This window comes from Rhinichthys klamathensis, unplaced genomic scaffold (genome assembly GCF_029890125.1).
Source record: "Rhinichthys klamathensis goyatoka isolate OS25496 unplaced genomic scaffold, OSU_Roscu_1.1 h1tg000180l_1, whole genome shotgun sequence".
In the NCBI taxonomy this organism is placed as follows: Eukaryota; Metazoa; Chordata; class Actinopteri; order Cypriniformes; family Leuciscidae; genus Rhinichthys; species Rhinichthys klamathensis.
In genome coordinates this window covers 153,390-181,341 of record NW_026606708.1, presented here as the reverse complement: position 1 = coordinate 181,341, position 27,952 = coordinate 153,390, and the positions used below count along the sequence as shown (strand labels likewise).

General features: G+C 41.4%; 1 protein-coding gene across 1 annotated transcript in view; it reads right to left on the bottom strand.

Moving 5' to 3' along the window:
- Window positions 1-7,047: 7,047 nt before the first annotated feature.
- The window catches only part of LOC130094534 (putative helicase mov-10-B.1), a 34,158-nt gene continuing 13,253 nt past the window's right edge, over window positions 7,048-27,952 (bottom strand). Inside the window, exons 12-22 of the mRNA XM_056260854.1 lie at window positions 26,075-26,172; window positions 25,884-25,981; window positions 25,682-25,780; window positions 23,612-23,714; window positions 22,270-22,387; window positions 10,840-11,031; window positions 9,951-10,022; window positions 9,732-9,857; window positions 9,563-9,651; window positions 9,350-9,468; window positions 7,048-7,538 (exon numbers count right to left, since the gene is read on the bottom strand). Of these exons, the coding sequence (XP_056116829.1) occupies window positions 7,477-7,538; window positions 9,350-9,468; window positions 9,563-9,651; window positions 9,732-9,857; window positions 9,951-10,022; window positions 10,840-11,031; window positions 22,270-22,387; window positions 23,612-23,714; window positions 25,682-25,780; window positions 25,884-25,981; window positions 26,075-26,172 (1,176 nt within the window). The 3' untranslated portion in view covers window positions 7,048-7,476. The remainder of the gene's footprint in view (window positions 7,539-9,349; window positions 9,469-9,562; window positions 9,652-9,731; window positions 9,858-9,950; window positions 10,023-10,839; window positions 11,032-22,269; window positions 22,388-23,611; window positions 23,715-25,681; window positions 25,781-25,883; window positions 25,982-26,074; window positions 26,173-27,952) is intronic.

Sequence of the window (27,952 nt, the reverse complement as noted above, 5' to 3'; positions counted from 1 at the left end):
CTCTGTCAATGTACTGCTGATATTTTACAGGATCTTCCTTCAATTTTTTTCTATAATCTCTAGACCTTTCAGTTGATTTCTTGGGAGCCATTCTGGTTAAAAAATAAGACAAAAAATAGTTTTAGGAAGTAAGGCATCTCACTTAAAGGAGAACTCCGGCGCAAAATGAACCTTTGGTCTAATTACACATTGTTACCTAGTCAACCGTTATCTGAGATTTGTTTTCATGATTATCGAATGTAAATAGTTTTATCTCTAAAAACAGTTTAGCCTATAAAGCCAGTATAACGCTAGTATATTGGGCATAGTGTAATGACAAATAAAAATCGCTTGTTAATACCACTAACAAGGCTGAAAATAGACCCACACTAACACGGTAGCATAATGAGGGTCCCTACCTTCAAACCGAAGCATTGAGAACTTTGTCAGTGTCCAGACAGTTTAATAAGAAGATATTTTAAACATACAGTCAACTTTGTGTATACAGGCAGAATCCATCTTTGAAATACAGTCTTTACCAGTCGATCTACGAACGCCGATCCAAGTGCGCTGGTGAGAATGATAAGGTGAGCGCGAACAGCAGGCTTGGATCGGCGTTCGTAGATCGACTGGTAAAGACTGTATTTCAAAGATGGATTCTGCCTGTATACACGAAGTTGACTGTATGTTTAAAATATCTTCTTATTAAACTGTCTGGACACTGACAAAGTTCTCAATGCTTCGGTTTGAAGGTAGGGACCCTCATTATGCTAACGTGCTAGTGTGGGGCTATTTTGAGCCTTGTTAGTGGTATTAACAAGCGATTTTTATTTGTCATTGATCTATGCCCAATATACTACCGTTATACTAGCTTTATAGGCTAAACTGTTTTTAGAGATAAAACTATTTACATTCGATAATCATGAAAACAAATCTCAGATAACGGTTGACTAGGTAACAATGTGTAATTAGACCAAAGGTTCATTTTGCGCCGGAGTTCTCCTTTAAGTTTCATTGTAAAATCACACTATTATGCTTCTTTAACTTAATTTATAAACACATAATATGATATAGATAGTGACACAGAACATGTCATTACCACCATCACTTGTCATTACCATCACAACAAGTTGTGTGTTGGTAATGACGTGTTGCGGTAATGACATTTTTCATTTTTTTCAGGAAAAAAGATGCTAGGTCATGGTTTTGCTAACATTACTCAACAGCTAGTACAAAAAGACCTTTAAATACACATAAATCATTGTGAATATATATATATATTTATCAAAATATTGCTGCTACAGCATTTATGGTAATGACGCTGAATAAGTCTACTCCATGATCAGAAGGAATTCATGATTAAATTACTTACTTTTTCAGACATCAAATTTCACTGTTCTTTCATGGCTGACATGTGCTCCCCTGCTAGTCTTCATTTCCATGGTTATGGCATAAACAAGTCTTACCCTCAAAAATATCCTTGTTGTAATCATAGACTGTCGCGGTAATGACAGTATTGTTGTGGACAATACTAAATTGTTAAAAATATTCACAAATTGCACAGATATGAACCCAAATTATGCATCAAGTGCCTTTTTAAGTTACTGTTTAAACATATATTGTGATTTTTTAATTAACTGATAACATTTGATCACATTTTCAGAGCAGATAAGTTTTAAAGTCTGGGTTGGGGACAAGGCCTAAGTAGCCAAATATTAGTGATGAAAGCATTTTTAAAAATGGAAATCATACTGATTTTAGTGTATAACATTTTTTGGTGGTGCAATAAATATTATTTGAAATAACTAAACTATTTATTTTATAAAATAGTATTTTTAACATGAATGTATAACCTGGGGACATAAAAGTTCCCGTAATTGGACAGATAAATTTGAAACCCATTAGAAATTAAAACAATTCCATATACTGACAAATTTATCCCATGCAAATATGTTTATGTATATTTTGACATACAGTATATGTCTCATATTTAAATATACATATATGCTCTTATAGAGTAAAACATAAATGTACATACAGAATGCACAGCCATATTTTAAACCTATTAGAAATGGGAACAATTCCATATTGACATACATTTATCCCATATAAATATAAATGTTCATGTATGTATAATACATATTTTGACATGTGTCTCATATATAATCAATACACATAACATACACTCACCGGCCACTTTATTAGGTACACCTGTCCAACTGCTCGTTAACACTTAATTTCTAAGCAGCCAATCACATGGCGGCAACTCAGTGCATTTAGGCATGTAGACATGGTCAAGACAATCTCCTGCAGTTCAAACCGAGCATCAGTATGGGGAAGAAAGTTGATTTGAGTGACTTTGAACGTGGCATGATTGTTGGTGCCAGAAGGGCTGGTCTGAGTATTTCAAAAACTGCTAATCTACTGGGATTTTCACGCACAACCATCTCTAGGGTTTACAGAGAATGGTCCGAAAAAGAAAAAACATCCAGTGAGCGGCAGTTCTGTGGGCGGAAATGCCTTGTTGATGCCAGAGGTCAGAGGAGAATGGCCAGACTGGTTCGAGCTGATAGAAGGGCAACAGTGACTGAAATAACCACTCGTTACAACCGAGGTATGCAGCAAAGCATTTGTGAAGCCACAACACGCACAACCGTGAGGCGGATGGGCTACAACAGCAGAAGACTCCACCGGGTACCACTCATCTCCACTACAAATAGGAAAAAGAGGCTACAATTTGCAAGAGCTCACCAAAATTGAACAGTTGAAGACTGGAAAAAATGTTGCCTGGTCTGATGAGTCTCGATTTCTGTTGAGACATTCAGATGTTAGAGTCAGAATTTGGCGTAAACAGAATGAGAACATGGAACCATCATGCCTTGTTACCACTGTGCAGGCTGGTGGTGGTGGTGTAATGGTGTGGGGGATGTTTTCCTGGCACACTTTAGGTCCCTTAGTGCCAATTGGGCATCGTTTAAATGCCACGGCCTACCTGAGCATTGTTTCTGACCATGTCCATCCCTTTATGGCCACCATGTACCCATCCTCTGATGGCTACTTCCACCATGTCACAAAGCTCTAATCATTTCAAATTGGTTTCTTGAACATGACAATGAGTTCACTGTACTAAAATGGCCTCCACAGTCACCAGATCTCAACCCAATAGAGCATCTTTGGGATGTGGTGGAACGGGAGATTCGCATCATGGATGTGCAGCCGACAAATCTGCGGCAACTGTGTGATGCCATCATGTCAATATGGACCAAACTCCCTGAGGAATGCTTCCAGCACCTTGTTGAATCTATGCCACGAAGAATTGAGGCAGTTCTGAAGGCAAAAGGGGGTCCAACCCGTTACTAGCATGGGGTACCTAATAAAGTGGCCGGTGAGTGTATATATTTGTATGTAAAATATACAAATGACACACATGCATAGCACATTGTCTACAGACATGTGGCATATTTACTCAGATCGGCCCATCTGGCACCAACAACCATGCCACGCTCAAAATTGCTTAAATCACCTTTCTTTCCCATTCTGACATTCAGTTTGGAGTTCAGGAGATTGTCTTGACCAGGACCACACCCCTAAATGCATTGAAGCAACTGCCTTGTGATTGGTTGATTAGATAATTGCATTAATGAGAAATTGAACAGGTGTTCCTAATAATCCTTTAGGTGAGTGTATATGCCACATGTCTGTAGACAATGTGCTATGCATGTGTGTCATTTGTATATTTCACATCCAAATATATGTTATGTGTATTGATTATATATGAGACACATGTCAAAATTTCACGCACAACCATTTCTAGGGTTTACAAAGAATGGTGTGAAAAGGGAAAAACATCCAGTATGCGGCAGTCCTGTGGGCGAAAATGTCTTGTTGATGCTAGAGGTCAGAGGAGAATGGGCCGACTGATTCAAGCTGATAGAAGAGCAACTTTGACTGAAATAACCACTCGTTACAACCGAGGTATGCAGCAAAGCATTTGTGAAGCCACAAAACGCACAACCTTGAGGCGGATGGGCTACAACAGCAGAAGACCCCACCGGGTACCACTCATCTCCACTACAAATAGGAAAAAGAGGCTACAATTTGCAAGAGCTCACCAAAATTGGACAGTTGAAGACTGGAAAAATGTTGCCTGGTCTGATGAGTCTTGATTTCTGTTGAGACATTCAGATGGTAGAGTCAGAATTTGGCGTAAACAGAATGAGAACATGGATCCATCATGCCTTGTTACCACTGTGCAGGCTGGTGGTGGTGGTGTAATGGTGTGGGGGATGTTTTCTTGGCACACTTTAGGCCCCTTAGTGCCATTGGGCATCGTTTAAATGCCACGGCCTACCTCAGCATTGTTTCCTTTATGGCCACCATGTACCCATCCTCTGATGGCTACTTCCAGCAGGATAATGCACCATGTCACAAAGCTCGAATCATTTCAAATTGGTTTCTTGAACATGACAATGAGTTCACTGTACTAAAATGGCCCCCACAGTCACCAGATCTCAACCCAATAGAGCATCTTTGGGATGAACGGGAGCTTCGTGCCCTGGATGTGCATCCCACAAATCTCCATCAACTGCAAGATGCTATCCTATCAATATGGGCCAACATTTCTAAAGAATGCTTTCAGCACCTTGTTGAATCAATGCCACATAGAATTAAGGCAGTTCTGAAGGCGAAGGGGGGTCAAACACAGTATTAGTATGGTGTTCCTAATAATCCTTTAGGTGAGTGTATGTACACAGTAACACCTACTAGGAAAACATCCACAACCTGAAACAACCACATGACTGATACAGAAAAACACAAGGAGAATACATAGGGAAGGATATGAGTAAGGAGGGAGAGCAGGTGAGGCAAATGAACCAACTTTGAATGCTTTTGAACACCATGAATTTGTTACATATCTTTTAATACGATATGTAATAGTTAATAGTTATGGACATGTCCCTACAGTGGGGCTGAAATTCAACCCTGGACAAATCCAGCCCATCCGGGCCATGAGTTCAACTGTGAATGTTTTGCTGGGGTTAGGGCCTTAAATTGGAATAAATAAATGAATAAATTAAATAGGGAAAAAACAAATAATGATAGATGTTATTGCATTTACTGCAAATGCAGGTAACAAACTTAATATTTAATTTCGAGCTATAGGATGCCGTAAAGTAAATTTACTGCTATTAAATTATTTTAAATGCTCTTGACTTCTATTGTATGGAAAAAAAAAAAAAAACATTTCTCAAATTATCTTCTTTATGCTCCACAGAAGTCATACAGGTTTGGAATGACATTCGGGTGAGTAAATGATGACGTTTTGGGGTGAACTATCCCTTTAACAATAACATTTGTAATGAGTTAACACTTTATTAATGTAAGACACTGATATTTATCTTTCATCAGGCTCTCATTAAATTGATTTAATTTAAATTCAAATTCATTAGAACTATTAAACATCTCATAAAACATATTTAAAGAGAAGAAAGCTTCATACTTAATTCATTGGAGGCTTTAAAGCTGTTTATTATTCTAAAATTATGCTTTGTAATTGCCCCAATGAAATGAACAATAGTTATTGCGTACAATCCAGAGTTTAACTGTATAGGCATATCATGGTATAAAACCATGCTCCTCATTACAGGTATATGGTTTCCAAAATAAATAATAATAAACTGTAGAATTTGTAGTAAAAAAAAAAAAAGTGTAAACACAAGAAACTACGGAAAAAACACACGAGATCCTCCATTGTATTTACTTCAGTCAAAAGTCCATGATTTTTCCATGAAGTACATGATTTTTTTAATGATGTGATTGACTTCATTTGCAAATTTCCAAACAAACCAATGGGACCAAAATCAAAACCATTATCACCATGAATTATTAAGCATTATTAAATAAATGCTGCTATGTGTTGTCTGAAAGTTTTATGAAATAAAGCACTTCATTTTTAGTAATCAGTGATTTATCAATCATGTGTTTCATGTGCTCATATTTATTTAGCCTAATGTATCTAAACATATAGACAAAATTGCATACAAAGCCCTGAGATGAAAGGACAAATTTGCAGATTTTCAACCGTATTTTCAATTGTATGTCGATATGTAAATGAACAATGTTTACTTTTTTAATGTTACCTGCACCCAGATCTCCCCGTTTATTTGTCAGCAAACATTTGACAGCTCTAGGGCTTTTGTTAAAACTACAGTGCACTATGGGTGTTGAAGTTCCCATATCTTTCTAGGCAAAAGGCTACAGCTCCTTTTCTCGGTTTTCTCTAATCATAATCAGAGGCGGACAGAGTACACAGCTTCATTACTTGAGTAAAAGTACAAATAGCCCTTGCTAAATTTTACTCAAGTACAAGTAAAAGTATTACAGTCAGATGTCTACTTAAGTAAAAGTACTGAAGTACTTGTTTTTAAAAAGTATCAAGAGTACAAAAGTACATTTTCTAAATATTGCATTACTACTGCCACAGTGCTTACATTTATGTACAGAAACGTCCTACATGGAGTTATGAAAAATGTTAATACCTTGGAGAATGTAAAAGGAATTGAAAGTAAAATCAAGTCATTTTCATCTTTTTACCATGTTGCTTTATTTAACATTTCTCACTTGCCCACAAGGCAATAGCACAATGGCAACGCTCTGACAAACCATTGCTAGAGTTTTAATGGATTTTTTGCACCCACATTTGAACCTGATTGTGTTAAACACACCGCATACTCAAGAACATCAAAGCAAATGCTCGGCTTACATTAATGTGTAATATCAGAAAAGAAAATTCAGCTAACAATTGTGTGTACATGTGAGTTTCTCTTTTTTTTCATCAATCAAATCAATAAACGGGTTGGCACATTCCCGGGATGGACCTGCAGCGTCTTCATCCATTGTTTCGTCCATGGTTTCGTATCTTATCTAAATCTGACCATGGTATTGACTTTGGCGGGAAAGCTGATTGCTGATAGGCTGTCCCAATCAGTGGCGCCTGCACAATCCAATCACGTTTGAGAGGGAAACAACAAATTGAGGGTTTCCGAGACTTTTCTTTTTTCCTTTTCTTTTAGAAGTAAGTAATGGGTACTCACGGTTATGGATAGAAATGTAGCGGAGTAAAGAGTACAATATTTGCCTCTCAAATGTACTTGAGTAAAGTCATGAGTACTCTCCAAAAATGATACTCGAGTAAAGTACAGATCCCTCAAAATTGTACTCGACTCAAGTAAATGTACTCCGTTACTGTCCGGCTCTGATCATAATCTATACATTTAAAAAAGTTCCTTTCTAGTTTCTATTGCATAGACAGACAAGTTTTATTAAAAGCATATCTTGAGAACAATGAATTACCAATTTAATGCATATATCATAGTACTGTTTTAGCTTTAACATTAAGCTTCTAAGTTTAAGACTTTTCCAGTGTAACTTCACAAAGGGGTGTGGCTATGCTAATGAAGACCTGAGTGGGAGGGGCTTTAATAATGACACTTCATTTTAATGTTCATGTCTCCATGCAGGATTCTCATATTGCTGGACCACACTCTCCTCTGTTTCCACTAGGGGGAGAAATAATATGATAGTGAGCACTTGGTTCACATGATTTACTGTACATTCAATCCCAACAAAGAAAAGAAATTGTCCTGAAAAAAAGAGGCTATAAACAAAACAGGAGAGTTGTGTAGGTTCAAATGCACTACTGTTTAAAAGTTTGATCCTTGACATGATCCTTCATTTAAACGCTGAGTTGCTGCTGAAGAAACATTTATTATTATTATTTCCAGTCGTGCTGCAGGATATTTTTGTGGAAACAGTGATACATCTTTTTTCCATGACTCTTTGATTAATATAAAGATAAAAAGAAAAGCATTTATTTGAAATAGAAATATTTTGTAATATTATAAATGCCTTTACTGTCCTTTTGATCGATTTCACATGTATTATCTAAAGTATTAAGTTTGATATTATTAGAATTAAGTATTTCTTAAAGGGGTCATATAATGGTACATGCACTTTTACAAGTTGATTGTACTGAAATGTGTGTTGGCAGTGCCTGTACACAAACATCATATAATGATAAAAATCCATCCAGTGGTTTTGTTTTAATCTCCTTATATGTTTTCCCCTGCCTCAAATCGAGCCGTTCATTTTTGTGACGTCAATAAAACGGACGCCCCTCCCACGATTGTTGATTGACGGGAGCGTTTCAACACAGACCCGCCCTCGCACATGAGGTAGCTGTCAATCATAGTCTGCGCGGCGCGGACCGGACCGGCGCGGTCATTGTTGATGTGCCGGAGCACTGTCTATGAGCAGAATGGCGTCTAAGCGATTGTGGTGTTCTGTTCTTGGGTGTAATAACGAACACAGTCATTTTAATGTTCCTGAATCCGAACCGCTGAAGACGCAGTGGCTGAGTTTTGTTTTCGAAGGGAATATTCCACACGAGCAACGTCAATGCTTTCATGTTTGCGCGAATCATTTCACACACCAGACTGCTTTATAAACGAGGGTCAGTATAAAGCTGGATTTGCTAAGAAGCTATGCTAAAAAGGATCGGTACCAGATATTCGTGTTCCTGCTGAACCTCCAGAAGAACGGAAGTGAGTGAAACGTTTTATTAAACTTTATATTAATATATTAATCTTTGCAAATTGCTAGCTACACGTTTCACAATGAATGCGTCTAAGGTTTACACTCAGTCAGGGTACATTACGGCATGTTTTCTATGTATGACGTTCTCAATATAATTCATAATTCCACGTTTATACTGAACAACGCGTTATGGTTATTGTGTTACAAACGGTGTATGCACAGAACAGAGAGGCGGGGTGAGCAAAGCTCATTATCATTTAAAGTCATATGCACTGAAACGGCGTGCTGAAAACAGAGCTGTTTTTGACCAGGTAAAATAAGTGTTTTCTTACAATACTAATGAGAATTTTTAATTAAAGTATATTACAAACTTTTAATTTAGACCCTAAAGAATCATATTAGCTTGTACAAAAATGGCATTATATGACCCCTTTAAAATAAATTTTACTAACCCCAAACATGAACAGTAGTGTATTTGCATAACCAGTCAATAAATGGTGAGTTATGAATATGCGGTCACACTAGGCCTTAGGTACACAAAATTACTTCAGACACTTAATAAACATTGGAAACAGGATGTGATGTCACAATCGTGGGCCATTTAAATAAATAATCAATTATAAATACAATACATTTAAAATATTCAAATATATCTCTTTGCAAATTCACAGATAAGAGTTCACGACACTTGAACTTAAGCGAAAGACTGCCTTGATGGAAGCAAAAGAAGTGCAAAGTCTAGTGTGACCGCACTTTACTTAAGGCCATCTCTTACCTGTGATCTCCTGGTGGATGTTTAGAGCGATCAGACGCTTAACAACCTCCTCCGTTCCCTCCAAGTTGGAAATATCATATCCAGTATAACCTTCCTGCTCAATGCAGTAATTAATAAACCTACAAACACAAATGTGAAAAAACAAAACAAAAAAACTTGCAAGTCCAGAATTCATATCAAATTTAATTTCATGTTAGTCGGAAATTTTCATACCTGCCCCAGGTTGTGTCTGTTTGTAGAATGATGGGGTTTCCCACCATGATCAGCAGGGCTTTTGCTCTCGTCACCGCCACATTGAATCTCTGGAGGAGAGAGTTGTGAGCCAGCTTTGTTTTTTAGGCTTCGCTGTGTTGTATTGTCTACTGTGTGTGTGAGATACTACCTTCTCATTCTTGAGAAACCCAATATTGAATGTTTCGTCCAAAGTGAAGTGTTCCTTGCTGCTGCGAACAGTTGACACCATGATCACTTTCCTCTCTTGGCCTTGAAACTCCTCCACGGAACCAACCTACACAACACAACAAGTACAGCAGTCATTTTTTGCTCACGTGTCCTGATAAAGGTTGAGAACCGATAACAGAGTGCTCAGACTCGCACTGACCTTTAACTCTTCAATGCCAATGCAGGATCTAAGTTCCCTGTCAATCTTGATGCCTTTCCTGATTTTCTCTACCTGTACAATTAAAACAATGTTGAAAAATGGTATACAATGATAGAAAAAAATCTTTAAGACAATGATAATGATCTGCATGAATCAAAATTGTTTGAATTCAAAACTTGTTTGAATAATGGGCAGCAATCTATGTGGAAAGAAAACAGTAGAAAAAGTGTGTAGATATTTCTGATTGTCCAAATGTAGTGAAGACTAGTTTAAAAAAAAAAATCTATATATATTATATTTTAAACTAATGCTGTTATTTTGTCACCGTTATATTATCATGGTTTCCACAAAAAATGTTTGCAGCACAATTGTTTTTAACATTGATAATAATAAGAAATGTTTCTTGAGCACCAAATCAGCATATTAAAATGATTTCTGAAGGATCATGTGACACTGAAGACATTTAAATAATATTAAAATAAAAATTTAATTTTTTGGATAAAAAAAAAATGCAGCCTTGGTGAGCAGAAGAGACTTCTTTCAAACACGTAAAAAAAACAACTTGTAAACTTGTTCGGTAATGAAGCTGAAAATTCAGCTTTGCCCTCACAGGAATAAATGACAATTTAAAATATATTAAAATAAAATAAAAGTTATTTTAAATTGTACTGTAATATCTGATATCTCACAACATTATAGATTTTACTGTCGCATAAGAGACTTCTATCAAAGTCATTTAAAAAAAACGTACTGACCACAAACCTTTCAATGGTAGTGTATTTCTGCAAACAAAATTTTTCGAGGGTTTACTTGCTACTACATTAGCTGCATTTTGTGTGTGGTACGCATCAGGTTTGCTGTGGCTGAGCTGTTAAAAATGTATTGTTACCTGTTTCCTGTAGGGGGCGATAATACCAATCTCTTTGGGGGAAATTTTTGGAATGCCCTTCTTGGCCTGTGTCAGGAGCAGCTTCTTCAGGTAGTCTAAGATTATGTTGATCTCAGAGATGTTGAAAAAGGAGGGGCTGTTTGACTCTCTGTCATCCTTTCCAATCACTCCATGGAAAATCACTGGAAATCCCTAAAAAAAGCAGCAGACCAGAGCAGAATGTGTCATCTCTAGAAGGTACAAAAATCGGAGAAAGGGAAAACCGTAATCATATTATAAGTGAAACCCAACAAGAAGATTCAAAAGGGACCTTGGTTTTGAACTTGGAATGAAAACATCCTTAAGCGTCAAATGTAGCCATGAAATACAATCAAGTTCAAGAAGACCGTTATCTCAGTTTGTGGCCTTCACATTCCTTACTTGAATGACTGCTGTGTGTGCAGGCACGTGTGGCCGCATAATCTATGTGGACTACATGTAAAATAGTGAATGGGAGAAATTGGAATGCTCAAAATGACACATTTATAATAGTTTGTTTAATCTAGAACACGCATGCACATTAACTCGATTCAATTGGGGACTAGTCTTTCCTCGTTCATGTATGCCCAGAAAAGAGATTTGTGTGACATAGACAAATAATCATGCTTTGTGTCCCTGAGTTTCAGACTGAAGCAAAGACACAACAAATAGACAAAAGCAAGATATATGTTTACTAAAAATATACTTGAATACTGAAAAGTCCCATCAAAATTGCACCTATGGGGGCGCTACAACTGTAAAGCCTTAAGGGAAAAGTTCACTCAAAAATAAAAATTCTGTCATTATTTACTCCTCTTCAAATTGTTCCAAACCTGTATGAATTTGTTTCTTCTGCTGAACACAAAAGAAGATAGTTTGATGTATGTCGGTAACCAAACAGTTGATGGACCCCATTGACTTCCATAGTATTTTTTTCCCGTACTATGGATGTCCAAAAAATATGGTCAGTGGGGACTCATCAACTGCTTGGTTATTAATATTATTCAAAATATCTTCTTATGTGTTCAGCAGAAGAAATAAATTCATACAGGTTTGAAACAACTTGAGGGTGAGTAAATGACAGAATTTTCATTTTCGGGTGAACTATCCCTTTGAGTGAACATAAACAGTTGGGAAAGAAATCGACTCGGTTACTAACGTAACCTCGGTTCCCTGAGAGGAGGGAACGAGTATTGCGTAAGTAGCTTACGCTATGGGAAAACTCCTTTTCTCGAGAAATATTGAAGTCTTTATGTAAAACGCATTGCAGCTGCACAGCATACAGCAATGAGCGAGGCAGCTCGGTCATTGGCTGTGCTGCGGCAACTGCACGAACCTATGACGGGGCGACTCTGAACCCGCTTCCAATGAGCGTGCTTCACGCCCGCGCGCGTCAGAGCCCGCCAAGATGGGCGTGGCCAAGGGCTATATTGGGCGCCCCGTCGTCTGAGTTCTTTAGGTTCAATCGACTGAAGCGAACTGACCAAGCACAAGCACGGCAGCTTACGCAATACTCGTTCCCTCCTCTCAGGGAACCGAGGTTACGTTAGTAACCGAGTCGTTCCCTTTCGAGAGGTTCCTCCGATTGCGTAAGTAGCTTACGCAATGGGAACACCATGTAAAGCGCAGTGCGTGCTGACTTCGCTCTATTAAGCCGGAGGCAGATGCCTGAGCCTTTAAGCAAAGTAATTATCCAACGAGTCGGCCGAAGGCGGGCTTTATAAGGGACAATGTGGAACGGCCCACTGGGCGTCCAGAGAAAAACACACAAGCACATTTTTATGTACTGATATGCATGAAAAACCCTCTAGTCAGTCAGAGACGGACCCTATAAGGGAGGAGATAATGCTCAGCATGTACACACTCCAGCCTATGCATTAGTTAGACCGACAGTATGTTGGAGTGCAATGAGGGGACCTGTAGGTTATAAAACCTGATAAATGTTGACGGTGAGGCCCAGCCTGCTGCCGCACAAATATCTTGAAAGGGTATCCCACTCGACCACGCCCACGAGGAGGCCATGCCTCTCGTTGAGTGAGCTCTGATGCCCAAGGGGCACTGAAGGCCCTTGGCTTCATAAGCCAGCGCTATAGCATCAACTATCCAGCGCGATATTCTCTGCTTTAAAACAGCGAGACCTTTGGTGCGGCCGCCAAAGCATACGAACAATTGCTCTGTCTGTCTGAACAGGGCAGAACGTTCCAAATATACTCTGATCGCCCTGACCGGGCAGAGTAAATTAGCGTCGCTTTCATCTGCTGGAGACGATAGCGCGGCCAGAGATATCAGCTGTGCTCTGAAGGGTGTAGAGAGCACTTTAGGAATATACCCGTGTTTTGGCCTGAGGACAACTCTGCTGTCGTAAGGTCCAAACTCCAGGCAGGCAGCGCTTGATGACAGCGCGTGCAGGTCGCCCACTCTCTTGACCGAGGCGAGAGCCAGCAATGGAGCAGTTTTGAGCGAGAGCTGTTTAAGGTGCACAGTTCGGAGGGGTTCGAACGGGGCACTTTTGAGTGCGTCCAGGACCGTGGACAGGTCCCGGATCGGCACTGAGGGGGGGCGTGGGGGATTTATCCTCCTGGCGCCCCTCAGGAAACGAACAACTAGGTAGTTTTTCCCTAGTGTGCGTCCTTCTACAGGGTCGTGTGATGCCGCTATGGCAGCCACATATACTTTGAGCGTGGAGGGGGTGCGGCCTGCCTCCAACAGCTCTTGTAAGAAAACGAGCACACTCGGTACCTCGCATGTCTCAGGGTTCAGGTTTCTGGATTTACACCAGTCACTGAACACCTTCCATTTTTGGGCATATAAGCGCCTCGTAGAGGGCGCTTGCGCCTCAGTGATGGTTCTCAACACTCCACTGGGGAGGTTCCCGGGAACCCGTTGAGGGGCCATGCATGGAGGGCCCACAGATCGGGGCGGGGATGGAGGATCATCCCGTTGGCCTGCCTGAGGAGGTCTAGCCTCAGCGGAATCGGCCATGGGGCAGATTGCATCATCTGCATCAGTTCTGGAAACCACGTCTGGTTCTTCCAGAGTGGGGCTACCAGGAGCACTGCACATTTCTCCTCCCTGATCCGACTGATGACCTGAGGTAGCATCGCGACCGGAGGGAAGGCATACAGCGGGCGGCTCGGGCAGATTTGGGCGAGCGCGTCTGTGCTCTTTGAAAAGAAGAGAGGGCAGTGCGTATTTTCCTTGGAGGCAAAGAGGTCGACCTCTGCTCTGCCAAAGGTTTGCCATAACCACTGAATCGTCAGGGGGTGGAGAGACCATTCTCCTGGGAGAACTTTGTCTCTGGACAGCATGTCCGCTCCCTGGTTCAGAACACCTGGCACATGCGCTGCTCTCAGCGAGCGCAGGTTGCGCTGGGACCATAGGATGAGTTCCCTGGCCATCGAGTGCAGGGAGCTCGACCTGAGTCCACCCTGACGATTTATATACGAGACTACCGTCATGTTGTCCGTTCGGACCAGGACGTGCTCGTCCTTCAGGTATGGAAACAGGGCTCTGAGAGCCAAAGCGACCGCTTTCAATTCCAGACAGTTTATATGTAGGCGCTTCTCCGGGTTTGACGACAAGCCGGAGACAGGCCTGCCCTCGTAAAGAGCCCTCCAACCTATTTTGGAAGCATCTGTCGTGATCATTTTTCTCCTTGTGTTCACGCCCAAACTCACACCGGACTGATACCAGTCGACAGCTTTCCAGGGCGTCAGGGCTTTTATGCAGCCGTGATTCGCTCTGATTAAAAAGTGGCACGAGCGCCACGCGTGAGTGGGGACACGGCTTTTGAGCCAGCGTTGGAGAGGACGCATGTGCAACAATCCTAGCTGGAGTACAGCTGATGCCGAGGCCATGAGACCGAGCATTCTTTGAAATCGCTTGACGGGGGCACGCGCGCCCGCTCTGAACGATGTTGCAAGGCGCCGGATAGTGAGCGCGCGCTCTGATGAGAGGCGCGCCGTCATCTGCACTGAGTCTAGCACTATTCCCAGAAAAGAAATATTCTGGCTGGGGGATAGCATGCTCTTTGCAAAATTGATTCTTAGACCCAGGCATTCTAGATGACTGATAATCCAAGACCTGTGTGTCACTAACAGGCTCTCTGATTGTGCTAGGACTAGCCAATCGTCGAGATAATTCAGTATTCGCACTCCCCGCTGTCTCGGGGGGAAAGTGCTGCATCCATACATTTCGTGAATGTACGGGGTGCCAGTGACAGGCCGAATGGTAGTACTGTGTACTGGTATGACTGTCCCTCGAAAGCGAATCTCAGAAATGGCCTGTGATGAGGCGCTATCGGAATGTGAAAGTAAGCGTCTTTCAGATCCACTGATAGAAACCAATCCCCCGGGCGAACTTGCGCGAGGATATGCTTGGTTGTTAACATTCTGAACGAGCGAATCATTAAAGCTTTGTTCAGATGTCTGAGATCTAGAATGGGGCGGAGACCACCATCCTTCTTCGGAACGAGAAAATAGCGACTGTAAAAACCTGCCTCGCTCATAGAGGGAGGGACTGTTTCCAAGCGCCCTTCTCTATCAGTTTGAGCACCTCGGTGCGTAGAACATGTGAAACATCTTTTCTCACTTTCGTCTCGACCACCGCTGTGAAGCGGGGCGGTCTGCGAGCGAATTGAAGCGAGTAACCGTGTTTTATTATGTTCAAAACCCATTTCGGCATGCCGGGGATATTTTCCCAAGCTTTCGCTCGCACAAATATGGGCTGAATGCTGGCTGGGGGCGTGTCGCAGTGACGTATGGCTCCCGCCGGCAAATCGCCCTGTGCTAATACTGAGCTTACAGCTCTCAGAGGTGCGCGCTGAGCAGCTTTGTTGAATGCCGAGTGCAGGGGTGCGTGTGAGATTACAGGCACGCTCGCCACATCCGTAATGCTCACAGTGTGAGTTGGGGAAATGTTTAAGACTGTATGGACAGTGCTTATGGGTGGGGGTGCATAGACTGTGGTAGGCACGCGCGCCACTTTCATAAAACTTCCCGCTCGTGGCGGGAGGGTTTTGGCCATATAAACAGTGTTTGTGAGTTGGGGTGCGTGCATAACAGCGGGCACACGCGCTACTCTTATAGAATTTCCCGCTTTTACTGGGGAAGTGTTTATAACTGTGGGAACAGTGCTTATGTGTAGTGGTGCATACATGACAGTGGGCACACAATCTACATTTATGGGGCGTCCAGCCTGAGCTGGGGAAGCATTTGGCACTGCTTTGACAGTTTTGATATGTGGGAATGCGCACTTTAGTGTGGACACGTGACCCTTTAATGACACAGGCAGAAAATGGCTCTTTATGTGATTTCTGTGTGTCGCCGTAAAAACGGCGTTTGTTTGCAGGTGAGCGAGCTGTGCGGCTGGCCCATTGGCTGCTGTACAGACATTTCCAGCCGCCTGTAAGGGGACTGGGTAATGTTTTAAACGTTTTGGAGAGAGCGGTCCGGCTTTTGCGAGACACGCGCTCTCTCTTTTTCTTCTTGTAGCTAGGAAGACTTACGAGGCTCTGGGTTCAGCACAATCTTGGGCCGAGGTCCCCGTCGCTCGGGCGGTTGCTTCCTGTTGGCAGAGCGCGAGCGGCGTCGGAAGTCAATTTCAGGTCTGGGCTGAGAGACGGGAGGTGCCGTCTTGACTCGCTGCTGCTGCTGAGGCGGCCTTTGGCGGCTCTGCGATGAGCTAGATCGCTTGGGCAGGAAGTGACGCATAGCCTGCGAATCCTTACGGGCTTCGGTGAAGCGCTCAGCGAACTCCTTCACCGCTGGTCCGAACATGCCGCTTTGGGAGATAGGCGCGTCGAGGAACGACGCCTTATCTGCCTCCTTCATCTCTGTTAGCGTCAGCCACAGATGGTGCTCAAGGACAGTCAGGTTAGCCATGGCACGGCCGATGGATTGGGCGGTGGCTTTAGTGGCTCGCAGTGCTATGTCGGTGGCGCTGCGCAGATCCTTGAATGCCTCAGGATCAGGTCCAGACTCGTCCATGGTGCAGAGAAGTTTGGCTTGGAATACTTGGAGGACCGCCATGGAGTGAAGCGCTGACGCAGCTTGGCCGGCGGCGGCGTATGCGCGACCGGCGAGAGCTGAGGTAGATCGGCAAGGCTTCGAGGGATGAGAAGCTTTGGCTTTCCATCCAGCGGTGGAGGGTGGGCACAGGTGATTGGCCACAGCCTCCTCGAGGGGCGGAGTCCCCTCGTAGCCTCTTTCTTTCGCGCCGTCCACAGAGGAGAGCGACGAAGAGAAAGAAGGCTTCAGGCGAGCGGAGTGCGGGGCTTTCCACGACTTCGTGAGTTCGTCGTGAACTTCCGGGAAGAAAGGGGAGGGCCTTTGCCGAGGAGCCTGCCGGCGCCCCTGCAGGAACCACTCGTCCAGTCGGCTGCGGGCGGGTTCTTCCGGGGAAGACCAATCGAGCCCGAGGTCTTCCACGGCCTTAGACAGGATGCGGACGATCTCCGAGTCCATGCTGGAGCCCGTGCTCGTGCCCGCTAACATCGATGGCGCGGGGTCGAAGGACGAGCCCGGCCAGTCGTCGGATGCAGCATCAAAGGAAAGGCTGTCATCCTTTTCGTCGTCATCCCCTGACGCGCCAAACGAGACGAGACCCATCGCTTTGCTGGAGGGGTGCTGGTCCGCCTTAGGGATGGGACGATACACTTAAACTCACGATACGATGCACCTCGATATGCCAGGGTCACGATACGATACGTCACGATACGATATCAAAAAAGGAAAAAAAAAGAAGATAATATTACTGTATAACAACAACTTATTTATTTTTGTTTCAGCTGCACACAGGGAAACACAAGGCCTAACTGGCCAAACACAAACAAGAACACTCCCTTAGTGCTGCTCTAATCCTAGGTTAAGTTATCTCAGGACTGGTTCTTCTTCAAAAAAACTAACATATCAACATGTTCTGGTGTAATCAGTGGTCTTTGAGCTGACACAATGTCTCCTGCTGTGGAAAAGACACGCTCACTGGGCACTGATGTAGCATACCGTAAAACTTCAAATAATAGCCGAGTCCCAAATAGACACCTGTCTCTTTTACACGCCTGGTGTGGCTGCAGGTTTGGGTAAATAAAGGCCGGTCTCAAATAGAGGCCGGGTCTGTTTTTTAGTTTTGGGTTGTATTTAACCTTCTAAAACCCGTCAGATCGTCCGCTTTTTGGCGGCCGCTAAAGCAAATGTGTGTCCCGCCAAAGCCTATTTTGATCGGTGAGTGATGTAGAATAGAATGACTGCTGCGCTTGACAGGGCGCATAACGAGCAGAGAGAGAGAGAGAGAGAGAGAGAGAGAGAGCGCCCCGGCCGCGCGCGCGCACTCTCACGTCTTCAAACAACACGAGCACTGTCTTGCTCACTCTCCCTCGCGCATATTAATCAAAATCAATTGACGCGATAGTAAAAGGTCGGAGGACCGCAGTTTCACGTGGAGCATTTGGAGATTTTTAGAGATTAGAGACTCTAGGCTTACTTAGTTAGACTCAATGAACAACATCTCAACACTAAATTATAAAGGCCGGTCTCATATAGACGCCTGTCTCAAATACAAGCCGGTGCAGTTCAATGATTTGGGAAAATAAAAGCCCGGGCTACTATTTTAAGTTTTACGGTATAGATATACATTTGACTCCATAATCGGCTGTTTGGGGGCAAGGCAGTCGGTACTGATGCTAATATTTGTTAGCTCGCTGTAGACTGCAGTGTTGTTGTTGCAACATGCGCTGTCTTGACGTGATGACGTACCGCACCGTTCCCCGGATATAATTTTTTTTTTCATTTAGTTTTACCCTGCTTGATCAGCAGATGGTGCTGCCAGCCTGCCACCATAGACTGTATGTCTTCCCCATATACATACACACACACATATAATATACTAAATTATTTATATACTACGCAAATCATGCAGCAGTGCCATCTATCTTTATTTCGCGATCCATTTTTTTTCGACCTCGATGCGTTTCGTCACGTTTTGTATCGCGATATTTTGTCAAACGATATTTCGTCCCATCCCTAGTCCGCCTGTGTGAACTGGACTGGCGGCGGGGAGTCTTCGGGTGGTGGTGAAGCACGCGGTGATTGGCCCGGCATGACGTCACTGCAAACCGCGTGCTCTGGCGGCCTCTGTGAGGGGCGCTTCTTCTTGCGCGGCTCGACCAGAGGGGATGGTAGCACGGTGGAGGTGGGCTCTTTCGCAGCGAAAGCGGCGAAGCGAGCGGGCAGCTCGGTGAGGCCCAGGGCGTCACACTCGGGGCATCCGCCTCGAGTAAGGGCAGCCTCTGCGTGGTCCGGTCCCAGGCAGCGGGTGCAGATGATGTGACGATCCCCGTCCTGAAGAGGGCCTCGACACGAGGCGCAGGAAGGCATTTGAAACAACGCCCAGTTAATTTACTCTTTTAGAAAAGTGTCGCGGGGGCGAACACTGGTAGCTTTGAAAGGATATAGGTGATGGGCGCCGGATGGCTTAGTAGAAGGCGATCGAAGGCGGCTGAAGGCGCCGGCATCCTCGTAGCAGTCCTGCTGTAGGCTTGTCGACGGCGGCGGCGAAAAGACTCCAAAAATCCGGAGGATCCAGCGAAGAGAAGGTCTTTGCTGAAGGAAATTAAATCTAAAGAACTCAGACGACGGGGCTCCCAATATATAGCCCTTGGCCACGCCCATCTTGGCGGGCTCTGACGCGCGCGGGCGCGAAGCACGCTCATTGGAAGCGGGTTCAGAGTCGCCCCGTCATAGGTTCGTGCAGTTGCCGCAGCACAGCCAATGACCGAGCTGCCTCGCTCATTGCTGTATGCTGTGCAGCTGCAATGCGTTTAACATAAAGACTTCAATATTTCTCGAGAAAAGGAGTTTTCCCATAGCGTAAGCTACTTACGCAATAGGAGGAACCTCTCGAAAGGGAACACATATGCATCAATATGTTGGATCAGTGCATTAGCTCTTAAAGTGACAGCAGACTACTATAAAGTACTTGCTGTTGGTAATGTGAATTAAATTATTCAGCAGAAGACAAATTCATACAGGTTTGGAACAACTTAAGGGTGAGTAAATGATGACAGAATTTAAATTTTTTGGGTGAACTATCCCTTTAATGACGCCACAACCATATGATCAGTGAAGTTAAAAATTAGTTTGCTTCTTCATTGGTGGATGTCCTAACATAGCGTCTGTGCCCCACTCATATGCCGCAAAATTATGTGATGTCAAGGAAAACTATCATTTAAATTAATTAGATATTACAAATACACTGAACAAAATTATAAACGCAACACTTTTGTTTTTGCCCCCATTTTTGCCCCCATTTGCGGTGGGGTTATGTTATGGACAGCGAACACAGGTGCATTTTATTGATGGCATTTTGAATGCACAGAGATACCGTGACGAGATCCTGAGGCCCATGTAGTGCCATTCATCCACGACCATCACCTCATGTTGCAGCATGATAATGCACGGCCCCATGTTGTCTGTACACAATTCCTGGACGCTGAAAACATCCCAGTTCTTGCATGGCCAGCATACTCACCAGACATGTCACCCACTGAGCATGTTTGGGATGCTCTGGATAGGCGTATACGACAGCGTGTTCCAGGTCCTGCCAATATCCAGCAACTTCACACAGCCATTGAAGAGGAGTGGACCAACATTCCACAGGCCGCCACAATCAACAACCTGATCAACCGAAGGAGATGTGTTGCACTGTGTGAGGCAAATGGTGGTCACACCAGATACTGACCGGTTTTCGGACCCCACCCCCAATACAGTAAAACTGCACATTTTAGAATGGCCTTTTATTGTGGCCAGCCTAAGGCACACCTGTGCAATAATCACACAGATTTAGACAGGTTTGTGAACAATATTTCAGAGAAATAGGCCTTTTGTGTACATTGAAAAAGTCTTAGATCTTTGAGTTCAGTTTATGAAAAATGGGGGCAAAAACAAAAGTGTAGCGTTTATAATTTTTTTCAGTGTAATTTGGAAGTAAAACGTAGTGTTGCACATTTTATTGGTGCAGAGAAGAGTATGTTTATTTTGCAAAATATGAAACTGCTTTTTATTACTTAAATGGAAGCATCACAATGACTAAATTGTGTTGTTTGTTACATAGGGACTATTGAACAGACATTTAGCAAAGTACTGAAAATCATGTAAATAAAGCTATGTTGTAAGTGTGTCCCATTGGGTAATCAAAAGTTCTACACTCACTTACTACACAAGGTCTTCATGACCACTTAAACACCAGAATTTTATTAATAAACATCTAGAATTGTATGGTTTTACATATCAGAACATAATAAAAAATCATCTGGTTGTTAGCAGGTTTTAAAATTACGTAAATACAACCTCAGATGAACAACAACAAATGACATATCACACAGTGTCATTATTTATTTAACAAAAATAAAGCCATGGGTGACAAACTATGATTCAATTGCTTGTAGAGCCACTTTTAGCAGCAATAAGTTGAAGGAACTGTTTTTTGTATGACAGTATCAGTCTCTCAAATACAGCCAAATACAGCAAATGCATAATGTAATAGACATGGTGAGGGTATTGGCACAGATGTATATCCTCTACACTGTAAAAAAAACATTTTCATGATTTATCATCACAACTTTTTATCTTTTGTCAAATAAACTTAGATAATTAATGTGGTTCAGATAACATAATATTTTGAGTTCCTATTTATTAAACCAATCTCCTTTATTGTATTAACTCAACTATTTTTTTTATTTCAATGAACTCAAAATTTTAAGAAAACCAGGTAACTTACTTTTTAAAGTTAAACCAACAATATATTTTTTTACAGTGAAATCAGCTACATAAAACCAAATTTCTAGCTAAAAATAATAATAATAGCTTTTTGCTATTAATGTTAAATCTGATTACAAAAAAAATCTTTGTTCTAAAGATGTCAAAACCACAACACATCTATTTTTGTCTATCTATTTCTGCAGCTGTAGCCTTTGACCAGGTTATACCGACCCAGCTGTTGCACAACCGTATGACATAATGGATAGTTGACTTGAACTTCTTTATCTGACTTAAACACTGTATGTATGCTCTTGCCCTTGTTCACTTCTTCTTCTTGCTCTTTGCTTCAAGGGCGCTTCAGTTCTCTCTCTCTTTGAAAGATTATTATACTAAGATCTCAGATCCTAGATCTCAGACTTAGGCTTTAGATTTACGTCATTTATTTTGAAGTAAGATTCCTTTTATTTCAATATTGTACTCAATTATTAAAAGTTTGACTTGTATTCATTCTTAATTTGTTATTACTTTATTCTTTATAAAAAATATATATATAAAAAAAATGTTTTCATCATCTCACCGCATCATACCTAATCAAAATATATTGTCTTGAAATTGTTGAAATGCTTTTTATCAGGCTTGAGTGTCTGGGATGTCTTACTCTTTTGGGCAGGTACTCCCAGCTGCAGTACTGGTTAGAGCTGATCACATCTGCACATGACAGCAACTCTCCATCATAGAACAACTCATTAGGAACCTTCAGAATGGATGGATGAGACCTGGAGAGAGAGAGAGAGAGAGAGAGAGAGAGAGAGAGAGAGAGAGAGAGAGAGAGAGAGAGAGAGAGAGAGAGAGAGAGAGAGAGAGAGAGAGAGAGAGAGAGAGAGAGAGAGAGAGAGAGAGAGAGAGAGAGAGAGAGAGAGAGAGAAAGTGAGAGTGAAAAATGGTAAATAGAGAGTTAAAAAATAGACTTAATACAGTGGCCCTAAAATGTAATTCGGACAAAAGTCTCATTTTAAATGTACATACAAAATATATTTAAAAAAACTATCCCAACCTATTTTACTCAGATTGGCCCTTTCCCAAAGGTTTCATATGACATCCTGCCCTCCGAAGACTTGTGAATAAAAGTTTTCTAGTGCCTTTTTCCATTCTACATAGCAAAAACCCAGACACACAGCAGCTTTCTCCGTTTCCCATGTTCATTCATGGTCGGGAGTGAAATTTATGTTCAAGGTCTTATGTTTTCTTTTTAGTAATGGGTTGTGCCTCTATCTTTGCTGAGCATGGCTCTCTGTTACTAAGCAGATAAGGTCTTCTACTACTGGCTACAAGCCAAAACTACTAAATCAAAAAGACAAATGGCTCTAGGTGGTATGTGTGCCTCATTCATAACCATCTGTACTTTCTCCACACAGAGGTTTAGGAATTTTTGATCTGCAGTATACATTTTGGAAACTTTCTCTACGTATATCAGAATTTTCCCCCAGACAAGTTCAAAATAGTTACTTCAGCCTTGAGGCCTGTGTGCTTGTCCCATTCGGTTGTACTCCATCAAAAACGTTCCATTAGTTAATATTAGTTAATGCAATAAGTAACATTAACTTACAAAGATCAATACAGTTTGTAGTTAATCTTTGTTAATGTTAGTTAATAAAAAATGTAACTGTTCATAGTTAGTTCATGTTAGCTCAGGTCCATTACATAATATTAACAGATACAACTTTTGATGTCAATAATGTATTAGTAAGTTTTGACTAACTAAGATTAATAAATGCTTTAAAAGTCACACTGTTAGTTCATGTAAACTAATGTAGTTCGCTAATATTAACAATTGAAACCTTATTGTAAAATGTTACAGTTTTATTTAACACATATTGTGTGAACATGTTTCCTCTGATGGACCCCAATTATTTAGGGCTTCCTTGAGACCAGCTAGTCGGTCAGACAATTAATCAATTCATAGTTTTTTAGATGAGGTCTCTGAATTATTCAGACTTTACCTGTAGTTCCGCAGCAGTTTGGTGACATAACGGTTGTCGTATCCTGTAGTACCTTTCTGATAAAGTTCATTTTGTGTCATCAGCCTCTCCAGCAAAGAAAGACCTAAAAACACATTTATTGTTGTGAAGGAAATTTTTAATTTTAAACATACCTTTCATTTCTTTTTATTGCAGGATTAACATGTATATGCTTATGCATTTTTATGCTTACACTTGGGCCAAAGTTAGTGTATCTGAATATAACAAAAGGGGAAACAAAAGCTGTCTAGTTCATTTATATATATTATACTGTATATATATATATATATATATATATATATATATATATATATAACCTCATGACCCTAGCAACAAGCGGAAGTATCAAGGAATCCAAATTTGCTTTTAGCTAGTAACAGAGATTTATACATAACAGTCATGTGAAAAAAAAGGACACCCTTTAGAATTTTATGGTTTTACATATCAGAACATAATAAAAATCTTCTGGTTGTTAGCAGGTCTTAAAATTAAGTAAATACAACCTCAGATGAACAACAATAAATGACATATTACACAGTGTCATTATTTATTTAACAAAAATAAAGCCATGGGTGACAAACTATGATTCAATTGCTTGTAGAGCCACTTTTAGCAGCAATAAGTTGAAGGAACCGTTTTTTGTATGACAGTATCAGTCTCTCGCATTGTTCTGGAGGAATTTTGGCCCGCTCTTTTTTACAACATTGCTTCAGTTCAATGAGGTTTGCAGGCATTTGTTTATGCACAGCTCTCTTAAGTTCCTGTCGCAACATTTCAGTCGGGTTGAGGTCTGAACTTTGACTGGGCCAGTGGAACACCTTGATTCTTTTCTTTTTCAGCCATTCTGTTGTAGATTTGCTGGTGTGCTTGGGATCATTGTCCTGTGGCAAGACCCAATTTCGGCCAACCTTTAGCTGTTGGACGGCCTCACATTTGACTCTAGAATACTTTGGTATACAGAGGAGTTCATGGTCGACTCAATGACTGCAAGGTGCCCAGGTCCTCTGGCTGTAAAACAAGCCAAAAATCATCAACCCTCCATCAGCGTGATGGACCGTTGGTATGAGGTGTTTGTGCTGATATGCTGTGTTTAGGTTTTGTCTAACTTGGCACTGTGGGTTATGACCAAACATCTCCACTTTGGTCTCGTCTGTCCAAAAGACATTGTTCCAGAAGTCTTGAGGTTTGTTCAGATGCCACTTCGCAAACCTAAGCCATGCAGCCATGTTCTTTTAAGAGAGAAGAAGCTTCCAAACGTGCCATACTTGTCCCATCTTTTTACTAATTGTACTGCTATGAACTTTAACATTTAACATGTTAACTGAGGCCTGTAGAGTCTGAGGTATAGTTCTTGGGTGTTTTGTGATTTCTCTGAGCATTGTACAGTCTGACCTTGAAGTGAATTTGCTGGGACGTCCACTCCTGGGAAGATTGGCAACTGTCTTGAATGTTTTCCACTTGTGAATAATCTTCCTTACTGTAGAATAATGGACTCCAATTGTTTGGAAATGGCCTTATAACCCTTTTCAGATTGATGGCAGCAACAATTGCTTCTTTAAGATTATTGCTGATGTCTTTCCTCCTTGGCATTGTGTTAACACACCTGAATGCTCCAGACAAGCGAACTGCCAAAACTTCTTATATAGAGTTGACAATCAATTAAACAAAGACATATGATTTGCAGCGCCTGGCTGCTACTTACTCTTAATTTCTATGGAAGCAGTAAGGGTGTACTTAGTTTGTCACCCATGGCTTTTACATTTTGGCTTTATTTTTGTTAAATAAATGACATGGTGTAATATGTCATGTGTTGTTGTTCATCTGAGGTTGTATTTACCTAATTTTAAGACCTACCAAGGACCAGACGATTTTTTATTATGTCCTCCTGATACATAAAACCATATAATTCAATAGGGTGTCTTTTCTTTTTCAGGCGACTGTGTGAAGAACCAATCATATTGGAGAAAAAATGATGTAATAATTAACTTAAGTCAGGTGCGTAGGGGAATTCTACCACAGAGTATACTGTATGTGCATTCATTTGTATCTCACCCAGTCCGTATTTAATAGCAAAAGGAGATCTCAGGATTGGTCCCAGCTGCTTGGGATCTCCAGCCAAAACAAGCTGCCCAGTCTCTGCATTCAGCAGTCCTAAACACACCCACACAATGATTAGAATTGAGAAATGCTACCACAGACTGATCTCTATTTAAAGGTCTGATGGTTTTCAGTGTTATTCTGTAAAGTGTTCCACCTCCCACACTGATGATGGTCTCTGACTCCACAGCATGTCCTGCCTCATCCACAAAGATGTAAGAAAAATGATCCACAGGAAAACCCCCACTGACCAGTCTACCAACACAGACACACATAAACACTCTTTACCTATTGGCTGCTGTGTGCATGTTAGAGAGTACTGTGTTTGTATAAGATGACGCCCTTCACCTGCCTGCGGTGACTAGAGTGCTGACCAGGATCTTGTAGGACATTAGATCCTCTTTGCATGGGAAAATAATCATTCCTCCTTCCACATTACTGTTGTTCTAAACACACAAAAACACAGTCAACAACAACAAAACTACAAACAACTCCCTCTGTATTCCCATGCTACTGAAACTACTGAAATTATCATAATATAAGATTATTAAATATAGCACATCATTTGATAGATTTAAATTGGTTGAATATCTAAACTACTTAAATTACATTTTAAAGGGTTAAACGATGTCAAACACATACATTTTGCTGTTATTAAAATTAAAATATGCCTTCACTGTATATTTTTTAATAATGCTGTATGCACGTCTTTCCCCCCCTTTATAATGATTAGATCTCTGACATAATATTTAAAATTGTGACATCAAAGTCTTTTTGAACAAGTGGTTCAAACAGAAGTAATGTTTCTTCAAAATGTTACACATTGAGCCTAGCACAAAGGACAGAAAAAAACGTGGTGTGGTGCAAAGATAATTCCAAGTTAAGGCTGCTATTGTCATATTTGCATTACCATTTGCTTTTAATTTTTTCAACTTGAAATTCTTTAGCTGAGTTAAACTAGAAACTGAGTGATTCAATCATAAAACAATAATATGTATTTATGTAAAGCTTAAATATTTATATTTGTCACGATCTCAGCCTGTGTTCCCCTGTCTTGTGTGAGGACTTTTGGTATTTCCTGTCTTGTGCCATGTTTTGTAGTTCTTTTGCTGCGTCCCAATTCGCATACTATCCGTCCTAAATAGTATTCGAAAATAGAATTAGTACGTCCCAAATCGTAGTATGTTGAAATGAGTGTCCCAAAGAGACCCGGATGGTCTACTATATCCGGTCAGAATCCGAAGTGCAGATCGATGCGCACTCTAACGGCTGATATTGCCCACAACCCATTGCGCGTTGGACGAGGATTCGGTTAGAACTACAAACACGAATGAAAAGTGTTCAAAAACCACATACATGGAGGACGCGCGAGTCCGACGGTTATGTAGAGAGGTTTAGATAAAGGGGTTTGAGTGATTAATTATCAGTATCTAACTAACCTGACGAAAATGTATTTATTCAATGTTGTCTACATTATTATATTGCATCTGCAGCAGCATTGTGAACTTTTGCAAAGATACGTTTAGCCATTAACTTTTAAATGCATTATTATATTCAAATTCCAAACACACGAGGAGAGTCTCCGCATGAAAGACCCATGACTGGCAGATGAACGTGCGACAACAATTCTCTCCGAAATGGTAAGAAGTTATATTAGATTGAATGGAGGATTTTAACTGTGACGAGATGATTGACAGGGCAGTTTACGGTGATAGGATGCATGCGACAGATCTGTCCGTTAAAGATGACGAAGTAGTATGTCCCAAAGCTTGCCTACTCTTTTGCTACACACTCAAAAGTATGTACTTTTTCTTCACAAAAAGAGTACATACTTTTAGGGCGTAGTATAAGTAGGCGAATTGGGACGCAGCATTTGTGATTTTTCATGTTGATTCGTCTCCCCAGGTGTATCTTGTTTCCTCATTACCTTGTTAAGCTTGTTTGCTCCTGTGTATTTATAGCCCTCGTGTTTTACTTGTTACTTTGTCAGTTGTTGTACAGTACATGTAATTGTTGTGGTTTTGTTCCTTGAATTCTGTGTTATCTGTTTAATGTGTTATTTTATTAAAAACCCTGGGTTTAGATCCGTCCCTCAGCCTGCTTTCTCCAGCTCGTAACAATATTGAATCCATGTGGAACTTTTTTGTTTGAGGTTTTTATTTTAAAAATGAAAAGTAAACATGTACTACTGTTATTCTATATTTTCCATCATAACTTCCCATTTTT